This window comes from Spodoptera frugiperda, chromosome 9 (assembly GCF_023101765.2).
Source record: "Spodoptera frugiperda isolate SF20-4 chromosome 9, AGI-APGP_CSIRO_Sfru_2.0, whole genome shotgun sequence".
NCBI lineage: Eukaryota > Metazoa > Arthropoda > Insecta > Lepidoptera > Noctuidae > Spodoptera > Spodoptera frugiperda.
Window position 1 is genome coordinate 3118856 of NC_064220.1, and position 11700 is coordinate 3130555.

General features: G+C 38.1%; 1 protein-coding gene and 1 pseudogene across 6 annotated transcripts; one reads left to right on the forward strand and one right to left on the reverse strand.

Moving 5' to 3' along the window:
* Positions 1-221: 221 nt before the first annotated feature.
* On the forward strand, positions 222-320 carry LOC126911082 (U6 spliceosomal RNA; annotated as a pseudogene).
* Positions 321-5029: 4709 nt separating this feature from the next.
* Positions 5030-11163, reverse strand: LOC118279021 (uncharacterized). 6 transcript variants are annotated; one of them, XM_050695799.1, is made up of 2 exons: positions 10828-11163; positions 5030-10326 (listed from the first exon to the last, which is right to left on the reverse strand). In XM_050695799.1, exon 2 carries the CDS (start codon positions 10324-10326, stop codon positions 5221-5223), a length of 5106 nt encoding a protein of 1701 aa, XP_050551756.1. In that variant the 5' UTR covers positions 10828-11163; the 3' UTR covers positions 5030-5220. The 6 variants fall into 6 exon arrangements, with proteins under 6 accessions (XP_050551756.1, XP_050551755.1, XP_050551757.1 ...); XM_050695798.1 differs by having other exon boundaries at positions 10439-11163; XM_050695800.1 differs by having other exon boundaries at positions 5030-9104; positions 10161-11163.
* Between the last annotated feature and the right edge of the window lie 537 nt (positions 11164-11700).

The window sequence follows — 11700 nt, forward strand, 5'->3', positions numbered from 1 at the left end:
TCGTTGGTATACGTCGTTATGTTCTATGGATTTTCGATAGCCATAAAATAAAAACGTTTCTTTTTCATCAGCCATTGTGCGCGTTGTATGGTTTCCTGGAAATGCATAGTAATAGCTTTATTACACGAACGAGCTTGTTCAATGTTACATGGTGGAGTATTTACTTAAAAGGATACTGATGTGTTGTTTGAAGTACAGGTACAGGGGGTTTACACATTTGTTGTACTTGTTTCGGCAGTATATTATATTAAAATTGGAACGATACAAAGAAAATTAGTATGGCCCCTGCGCTTTTTTTTTGAGAGGGAAAATCATCCAATGACTTCTCTCGCCTTGAACGAGGCAAGAGGGAGTGTCAGACTCTTACTGACTAAAAACCACCTCGTTCCTACTCCTGCCTGTCGAGCCGGAGCCCCGGTAAACCCGCTAGGTAGTCTGCAGCACTGGATTAGATTCCGCAGCTCCTGATTAGATTCCGCAGCTCCGGATTAGTTGGCCCCTGCGCTAGGATGACACTATTGGGAAAGCAATATATTATTGTTATCATTTAACATTTTTTTATACATATATGTATGTGGAAAATGTTGTGGGTATCACGTTGATTTGATTTTGTATACTTTACTGGGTATTATGTTTTAAGTAATGTAATATCGGTTTTTCCCAGATAAAAAAAATAAACATGTGGTCTTTATATTCTTAAAATATCTTTATATGTAGACGACTTAGTTCTGGAACTGTAAGTCTATATTGTTGTTAAATTATGAATATTGGCTGAAGTCAGGAAGAAGTTACATGTATGTGTTGTAGTACGTGTAGTTGTACTAATTCTGAATCCTATAATGGGGCTGACATTTTTGTCCTAAAGATTTAAAAAATCTACGTCTGTCAAAAGGATACACGTAGAAGGAAAGTATGTAAGTATAATACTGAACATGCTGAAGCTCTATGAATGTCATAAAGTGTTGGTCATAAAAGTTCAACTATGCACAGCTGCTAATAGGATTTCTGTCGTAACAGGGCGCGGGTTAACCGCACACGGTTTAAATTAAATAGCTTTATCGCCACCCACTGACGCATAAATTGCAATACAATGCAAGAAAAGTGCAATACTATTGTCGTGATTGCGATAAATAGACAAATTAAAGCATATTTATAATTATAACATCAATTTATTTATTCTGATTTTTATAGTTATAGTAAGGATAAACCTTGTCCGGTTTTTGGGGGAGGGGGGATCATTCAATGACTTCTTCCGCCTTGGTCGAAGCGAGAGGGAGTGTCAGACTCTTACTGACTAAAAACCATCCTGTTCCTACTCCTGTTTTTCGAGCCGGTAAACCCGCTAGGTAGTTTTGCGATTTGCGAACCATTTGACGCAAAAAATATAATAGTATGAAAAAATAACTGAGCACTAAAATAAAACCTAACGACTCTTTCTAATATAAAAGTAACAATGTCAACAATATCTACTTTAACTGTTATTAATACAGTCTCACTTTCTGTCTAATAACTTAATTCTGCTTTCTAACACAAAAACAATAGATAAAGCATCAGAAACAGACAGTGTACAAAAACAGTGTTGTTGTAAAATATTTAAAAGGGTGTTTAATAAAATAGCAGCAAAAAAGAACGACCAACCACGTTGGAAGTCCGTGGAAACGATATTTTCTAAACACACAGTCACTTAATAGATAAATCAAAAGTTTCAAATGTTTAAATAATTATTTTTATTTATTTATTTCGGCAAATACTGAAGTACACAGTAAAGTAAAGAAAAGCTATTTTTAGGGACACAAATAAATACAATATTATATCTGGCAGTAGTAATCTTAGTACGGTAAATAATCTTAAAAATGCACTGCCGGTACTAAGAAGAATAAAAACCTGTGCTATACGTACCGATAACATAATTATTATCTTTGCAGCCAAATAAAACATTTAATGTACGACTAATGACAGTAGTATGCTGGAAGATATCGTACATACTTCATCGACTATGAAGTGAGATTATACTAACCAATGTGTGTTTTATCATGATTCCGTCATCTAAAGCCGAAGAGGAGATACAATTCTGACTGCATTTCAACTGCAATCCAATAACGGCAGTTTGAATGCAGTTGACACATCTGCAATGGGACTGCAAATCAAAGTTGCAGTCCGATTGCAGTTGAAGTGCCGTCTGCGTGCAGTCGGTATGCTGTTCACATAATGCTTGCAATTTGAAGTTGGATTGCAGTTGAAATGCAGTCTGTCTAGAGCCTTAGATTTTGTTCTAAATGAAACTTCTGATGTATCCAAGTTATCATACTGCACACAGGTCACCAACCTGTGAATATCTGCATTTACACTGAGTAGCAAAACGTTTCGAATAAAAACTTGTGCACCTCTCATTTTATTCTTAGCACTTGGAATAAAATTGTGTACACCATTTTATTAAGTCTCCTTGTGTATTAAGTACGTTTTACTGAGCAAATATCAGTGTGTCTTTCTTTATCTTTTTACACGTGATTGTTTTTTTATAGACAAACAAATATTTTGTATGTCTTTTTCTGTGTATAAAAATGAAAGTTTTTTTGTTTTTGTGTTGCAGTTCTTGCTTATTTTGTGGGGAAGGTTTTGGTACTTATGTCACAATTTATTACTTTTTCAAATGAAAATGTCAAGTAAATGTAGATTTTACATTGTTATTAATGTTATACATGAATAATTGAACTCTTATAACATTTTTTATGTATTCAGATTGGCATTTCGAGTATGAGTACATATATTTGAATTTTTATTTTGTTATACTGACTATGTATGTACATACATTATCATGTATGTGCATATATTGCACATTTTTCTATCACAAGCACTCTTAACAACTAGTCATTTGACATAAAAGCTTCTTTACGTCTTAAATCCCAGTAAAGACGGCAAAAGATTTTATTTTATAGCAAAAATATCACCATTGAGAAGTCAAAAGGAGTAAGTTGTTAAAAAGCTTCGTTGTGGCGGCAAGCGAACGTTCGATGTCGGATTGTGTAGCGTGCTGCAGTGCCAACGATGTCTGACAACCGCCGGCGGCAATACTTTTGTGTTCCTTGTCTTAGTACCACTACAGTTTCAACTATTTCAAATTTTTGCTTTGCTTTCAGATTCTTTACAGCACAAAGTCTTACAGTTCAGTGCAGGTAGAAATGCATTCACTACTTAGGTACTTTACATTTTTAATCTGTTATATCCATGAAGCAAGTACAAAGAGGAGATGCCATGATGTGATTGTGCACTGTGACTAAACAAATCGGCTCAATGATATAATAAGTAAAAAGATAGGTTATAAGCGCTCAGAAAGTGGCACATTAAAATGTGGACTATTGAATGGAACTGCTAGATGGAAAATAGAGAGGGGCGTGGTTTGTAATGTCTTGCGCTCCCCGTAAAGTGTCACGCATTATGTTAAAGGGACATCCAGTTATGACATCTCCTCTTTGTATTTGCTTCATGGTTAGATCGGTTTTTATTAGGAGGTTTGACCTACCATATAAAATTATAGGCCAAATAATGATGTATTTTTTTCAAAATTCTCAAAATAGTACAGAGTTTGGAAATATACTAGTGTGTAGGAATAGGTTGCATATTATTTGCTAACGATGAAGTTACATATTGTTATAAACTTTGAGTCATATAAGTGTGTTCTGAATCAGAATGTAATCATGACTAATGCATCGCCTGTCGTCTGCATATAACTTCGATGCACCGAAGCGAAAGCAATGCTCCCTAACGCGGGCAATACATTTTACATAACATATTTTAATATTATCCTGCGAGAGACTGGGAGGATGATGGTAAGTGCAGTCTCGTGTTCTTGAATTCGTTATTGTTTAGTTAGCCTTCCAGCTAAAGGGAGTCAAAATTCTTATTAATATTGAATAACATAATATTATGAGTTTGTTTATTTGCTGTTTTCATGTTCAGTTCAGTTTTTTATTATCATAAAATGTGGTGTAACTAACTGTCATGGTGTTGCGGGTGTTAATGGGCGGTGCTGATTGCTTACCATCAGGTGAGGCGTCTGCTCGTTGCGTCCTAGTAAAAAAGAATATTAATTCTGTTTAATTGCCCAATTACCCCTCTTCCCAAACTTTCCAATCCCCGAACAAGCCTTAAGTTCCTAAACCCCGAAAAGGCTGGCAATGCACTTGAAACGCCTCTTGTGTATCGGGTATCCATGGGTGCCGGCAATTGCTTATCATATGCTTTTTTTTTTTCTTTTTTAAACGTTGCCGTTCAATGTTCGTTTATAATAGAGGATTGACATAATCACAGTATCTTATACTGGCTTATACCCAAAACTGTTAAACTATCAAAGCCATAAAATAAGCAAACATGCACTATGCGTATCAATGTTTAAAGTTGAAATAAAAGAAACGTTTATTTAATTTACACCCAACTAAACCGACGAAACAATTGAAAAATAATAATTAAAATGTCATTTTGAAAGCTTTTTAAAATTCAGCATTTTGCTCACAGTTTTTTTATTTTGTTATGACAAAACAAACGGTTATGCATGTGTGTGAATGAAATGAATACATTAAAAAACGTTCTGGGTTATAAAATTTGCTACAAAAATTGTATTTCTCGTATTGTTCAATTAAGTTTGTACTCATGTTGAAGGTGTGTAAACACATGTGGAATATATTACAGAATGTATTTGTATTTCTATGAAATTCATGGCATATACCGACAGTCAGTCAAGTTTTAAGTGTGGAGAGCTATGTTATGGCGTAAATGGGCCACCTAGACTGGAGTAATAATACTACGGCCTCATAGTGAAAACAACGAGGTTATCACAGACCTAAATCCCCGCTCCCAAATCTCTTGAATCCCCGAATCTTCAAAAAATCTTCAATTTTCTAACCTCTAAAAGACTGGCAATACACTTGTACTAACAATTAGGTGCTCTATCTTTCTGCTCGTTTACCAGCTTATAATCCATAAAAAAGTAATTGCAGTTAACAGAATCGATATTGCTGTTCCGTACTGTTAATAATACAAAGTATTTTATTTAGTATTTAATGTACACTTGAGGTTAAGAAAAAAGTGTTCTCTATCTGTAAATGTGGACGCGAGTCGTTCTGTCGACCGATTGCGAAGAAGTGAAGAGCGCCGCCGCCGCTCGCCGCGCGTCGGCTGTCTTCCCCGCGCCCGCACCTCAGCCGCCGCCGTCGTCCTGCATGGTCACGCGGTTGATGCGTGAACATCCTCCCGCCTGTTGACGTCTTCGAAGGGAAGAGGGCAAATATTGTTAAACCCTCTTGTGATGACTCCTCTCTTTGTCTTCACGTCTGCCACGCGTGTGATGCCGTCGACACCTGCATAGGTTCGTACTACACGACCTAGTGCCCAAACAAGTGGTGGAAGCGCCTTCTCTCGGATGAGTACAAGTGTTCCTTCTCTGAGCTTCCTATCTGAAGCGACTGACCATTTGGTTTTCTGTTGAAGTGATGAAACATATTCATTAGAGAAACGCTGCCAGAAGTGTTGACGAACGTATTCAATCCTTTTGAAGCGGTCTAAGCAGCTGATGGTTTTGTCAGGAACCTGTGAACACGGTATAGACGTGAGAGTTCGTCCAATTAAAAAATGGGAAGGAGTGAGGACAGACAAATCGGATGGGTCGCAGGACAAGGGAGTTAGAGGACGGGAATTGAGAACAGCCTCTATTTGACACAGACAGGTTGCCAGCTCTTCGTAAGTGAAGTTAGTGAGACTTAGCAACTTTCTTAGATGGTTCTTGGTGGACTTTACGGCAGCTTCAGCCATGCCATTAAAGTGAGGGGAATAAGGGGGCGCAAAAACAAACTTAATGCCCTGCTCTGCCATTTCAGATGCAACATCGGATTCAATTCGTTTTAAGTCATTATCAGCCCCAACAAAGTTCGTGCCATTATCCGATAGTATGCTTTGAGGTTTACCACGGCGAGACGTGAAACGATTCAGAGCTGCAATAAAGCCTTCTTTTGTAAGGTCGGTGACGAGCTCCAAATGGACCGCCTTTGTTGCATGACAAACAAAGATGCATAAATAGGACTTTGTAAGCTTACAACCGCGACCTTTTCGGTCAGCTATCAGTACTGGGCCAGCATAGTCAACACTAGAGTTAAAAAATGGAAATGTAATGTTGGTTCTGGAGCATGGAAGTTGACCCATCATTGGTTGTATATTTTGACACTTATATCTAAAACATTTTAAACATTGTTTGACAACAGTTTTGGCAAGATTCCTGCCGCCTAAAGGCCAATAGTTAAGTCGCATATTTGCCAATAATAACTGTGGACCAGCGTGAAGCAACCTTTTATGTTGCATGTGAAAAAGTATTCTAGTAAGATGATGTTTACTACAAAGTAAGATAGGATATTTTGTATTATAATCGTATGGTGAATTATCAAGCCTGCCTCCTACGCGTATAATTCCTTTTGTATCTACAAATGGTGTTAATGAAATTAAACGATTTTTATGAGGCAGTGATTTTCCCGACTTCAAAATATTGCACTCTATTGGAAACATATCTGCTTGTGCACTAAGTAGTAAACTTGTTAAAGCGTTATCTAATTCATCAGTGGAAAGCGAACCTTGCAGTTTACAATTAGAATTTTTTAAATTATGAATGAATCTATAGATGTAGGCAATGATTCTTTGAAGACGATTGAAATTAGAATTATTTTGAATTAAGGACCGAATTATTGAATTGTTAGATGATTGATTGGAATTAATAAGAGTGTCAACTTGATCAGTAAAATTACACACTACTTCAGGTAGATTTTTGTTCACGCTATTACAGGGCATAATAGGCCAGCTACTTTCGCAGCTGTGTAAGAAACTAGGGCCCGTCCACCATAACGAACATGCACCGATGGAATCGGCCCTCGCCCCGCGAGAAACAAGGTCCGCCGGATTGTCCTTCGACGGTACATACCTCCACTTATCTCCAGCAGTGCTTTCCTGAATTTCGGCGACTCGATTACGTACAAAGGGTTTTAGTTGATTTGGTAATATGTTGAGCCACCCCAACACGATCATCGAGTCGCTCCAAAATAATCGCTTGTCTATGGGCATAGTCAAGGATTCTGTTACGGTAGTACACAGTCTTGTACCTAATAGCGCAGCACAGAGCTCAAGGCGCGGAATAGTAACAGTCTTTATTGGTGCTACACGATTTTTGGACACCAAAAGTTGTACATTTACTGATCCATCACTACATACTGATCGAACGTATATGCATGCGCCATACGCCTTTTCTGACGCGTCGCAAAAAATATGCAATTCATGTTCCACCGCTAGGTTGCAGCAGACCCATCGTGGAATGTTTAAGCTGTTTAAACTAGGAAGTGTGCGAACAAAATTAGACCACATTTCGACTATCTCAGACGAGACTTCATCGTCCCATTCGGACTGTTCAACCCATAGTCGCTGCATTATTAACTTTGCTTCAACAATACAAGGGCCAACCAGTCCTAGCGGATCGAACACTTGACTAATCACAGAAAGAATGTGTCGCTTTGTTATTATTTCCTTTGCGGAAATATTAATTGAGAAGGATAATGTGTCAGTATTGGAAAACCAGTGCAGACCCAGAGTTTTATTCGATGACTGGGAGTGACTGGACAAGTCTAATGAACCAGATTTACCCGAGTTACCAGCTATTTCTTCGAGAATTTCTGGACTATTAGATTGCCACTTACGCAGAAAAAAATGAGCAGATGAGAGAATTGAATTAATTTGCTTCACTAGATCTATAGTTTCTGATTTAGTCGAACCTCCGCCCAAATAATCATCTACATAAAAATCCCGTGCAATTGCAGACCTCACGTTGTCTGTGGTAGCATCATCCGCAAGACTCACCAGACACTTTGTTGCTAGATAAGGTGCAGATGATGTCCCATAAGTGACTGTATTTAATCTGTACGTCTTTAGTGGTTCTTTGGGATCTTTTCTAAAAATAATTTGCAGTAATGATCGTTGTGAATGAGTCACTTCTATACATCGATACATTTTCTCAATATCTCCAGTGACAACATATTTATGTTGCCGAAATCTTAACAATATTGAAAGTAAATCATCCTGTACTTTAGGCCCTACCATTAGAATATCGTTAAGTGAAACCTTAGAAGAAGTAGTGGCAGATGCGTCAAATACAGCTCTCAGCTTCGTTGTCGTACTGGATTCGCGAATTACTCCATGATGAGGAATGAAGTATTCGGTGCAGTCGTTTGAATGCGGCCTTGAGTTGTTAACTTCACTCATATGACCAAGGTTTTCGTACTCATTCATAAATTCGATATATCTGGCCTTGAATTCTGGTTCCCGTTGAAAGCGACGTTCTAACGACAGAAAACGGTGTTTTGCCATATTGTACGAATTGCCTAATACGCTTGGATCAGTTTTTAAAGGCATAGTAACAATAAATTTGCCACTATCATTACGAATAGTTTTTTGTTTGAAACTTAACTCACACTCCCGTTCCTCTTGAGACTGGGCGTGCTTAGAAGAAATAGAGTCCAGCTCCCAAAACCTTGTTAAATTAGGTTGTTCGGTTAAGTGGGTAAAATTACACAAATGTGAGCCCTTTTTTAAAGACGAACGAAGCTGAGAAACTGGTCCAGACACTATCCAACCAAATTTGGTGTCATATAGCTTAGGCATGCGCTTGCCTAAATCTATCGAAGCTGTGCCTATAACACTCCAAAAGATTTCTGCGCCTACTAAAATGTCAATGACAGCCGGAACATTAAATGTAGGGTCAGCTAACCGTAGGCTTGACGGAATAGGAATGTTCTTCGCATCGACATAAGAGGCTGGCAAACGTTTAGTAATCTCAGGCAAAATTAGGCAGTCCAAATTAATCCTATAGTCACCATTATAAGACTCAATATGTAGATTGCAAGACTGTGTACTGTAGGAAGACTGTTGGTTGATACCTGTGACAGTGGAGGTAGTCTTACGTCGTAACAAATCCAGCTTGGCGCAGAGGCTTTCCGTCACAAAGTTGGCGGTACTGCCGTTGTCGAGCAGGATTCGAGCGTTGACTTTCTCACCGCTGTTGCTCACCGCTTTCACCATAGCTGTGGATAGCAACACATTGGTTGTACTAGTATGGTGAATAGTATCAGCTGATAAGACGACACTGTTTGTAGTATCGATTGGCAAGGCGATACTATTTGACGCTGAAGGCATTGGGTCTTGATGAGGCTGCTCAGTCGGTTCAACATGCAAGAGAGTATTATGCCTGGATTTGCAATATTTACAACCAGCTAATCGACATTTCTTGGTGATATGACTCGAGCGCAAACAATTTAGACAGACACGTAGTTCTTTAGCCTTTTGTAATCGTGTTTCAGTAGGTAAAATTTTAAACAAATCACATGTATATAACAGATGATCGTTAGAACATAATGGACATTTTAATTTGTTATGTAAATTATTACTATGTGCCTTGCTATTTTCTAACTTATTGTTTATCATTTCTTTGTGTGTATTCTGATTCTCTTTGGTACTTGCGATAATAAATGATTTTTGTTTATTATTGACACTAGTGCTTGACTTATTTTGATTAACCTCTAATGTTTCTAAGAGATCAGCCCTCCCATTAATAAATGAAATAAGTTTCGTTAAGGTAGGAGATTCAGACAATGCATTGCGGTACTCTTCCCATTTTCGGTTTGTATTTATATCTAACTTTCTAGACATCATAAATATTATAAGAGTATCCCAATACTCTGTCGGCTCCTTTAACGTCTTAAGTGCTCGTAGATTTTTATTTATGACATCTATAAGACGTCGCAGAGAAGCTGATGATTCCTTAGTTATAGGTTCTAAATCGAATAGAGCCTGCACATGATTATTAATTAACAAGCGATTGTTGTTGTAACGATCACACAGTAAGTCCCAAGCAATCACATAATTTTCATCCTTAAAATCAATATTCTTAATAACCTCCGCCGCACGACCCTTAAGGGATGCCCGGAGGTAATGAAACTTATTTATTCCATCGATACAATCGCTGTTATGTATCAATGATATGAATGTATCTCTAAATTCTAGCCAGCACTGGTAGCCCCCGTCAAAGTGCGGTAAATCAATTTTTGGTAAGCGAACAAAGCCATTTTTAAGCGATGCACCTGATTTGGAGTCCATTGTAGTGCCCGTCTTCGACCCCTTACACTCCGAGCCGCTGGTTCGGAGCTGGCTGCGCGCGTTGGCGATCAATGAGTGGTACCGTTCTTCAATCTGATTTCGTTCCACGTACTCGTTTTCGGGGTTCGCCGAAGCTAACTCGATCTCCATCTGCAATGCATCGAAAATGTCATACAAAGCTTCAAACTTGCTCAGGCGACCTTCTAAATCAATCCGTTGAAGTTCGGATATAAACTTTGACGAAGAAAGCATAGCAATATACTTTTCAAAGTTGGTAAGTTTAGCTTTAATGCCACTGCGCTGTTTTACTAATTTATCGATATCCATTTTGCTCTTAATTTTGAGAATTGAAGACTTAAAAACTTAAAAAACTGTTAAGATTTGAAATTAATTCAAAACTAACTGTCAAAGTCAAAAAAAGCTGTTTATTTTACAAGCAAGGAGACTTAATGCAAATAAATTGCAATGCAAAAAGAACAGGCAGCTAACTAATAAAATAAACACGTCAGCAAGCACAGCTGAGAACAAAAGAGGTGCGTCGCCGTATAAAATAACCGGTTTGCACTAGTGGGAAGAAAAAATGATTTTAAAAACACATTATTGTGTGAAATGGATGTCTAGGAACAAGGTTAGGAATTGGAACGAACTCACAGAGGTCCTTGACCGTTTCACTGGTTGACTTCTTCCCGCTGCAACGGTGAATTTGGTGATCGGTGATCCAATTGTTTTTCTTGAAGATTTATTCCTGGATTATTCCCGGTAGAAGGACCATGTTAATAATACAAAGTATTTTATTTAGTATTTAATGTACACTTGAGGTTAAGAAAAAAGTGTTCTGTATCTGTAAATGTGGACGCGAGTCGTTCTGTCGACCGATTGCGAAGAAGTGAAGAGCGCCGCCGCCGCTCGCCGCGCGTCGGCTGTCTTCCCCGCGCCCGCACCTCAGCCGCCGCCGTCGTCCTGCATGGTCACGCGGTTGATGCGTGAACAGTACTTTATTTTACATCATTTTCTAACATCATACCCAATGTAATTAAAAATGTACTAATTAATTACATCAAGCAATTATGGGTCTTTTTATATTGGATTAGCGTCAGTCATTATAAATGGGTCGGCGTTTGGCCACTTATTCAGTTATGTTTTATAATTACACCAAACAACTAGGAACTTCTTGATGCCATTGCATTAAAGGAAATTTACCAACACTCGGCCGACCCCTAAACAATTTGAAATTCGTATTGCGCCTCTCTATTGTTTCTTAGACCTTCGCCAAAGATCCCAAAACAGTGATTAAGTACTTTAACAAGATTATAAGTCCCCACACAGAAGCAAGATGACCATACTAAGGGAAACGGGCAAAGTTACTAACTACCTAACTTATGACACCTGTGCTTAGCTAAAGTTTTGATTGGACATTCAGGTAAGATTATTAAATAGTTGGGCAATATAACTATTATCATCTGTGTTTAAGTGCTATTGTTGGATTGCCTCGTTAGTCGATGTGTATGCGATAAGAATTGATTG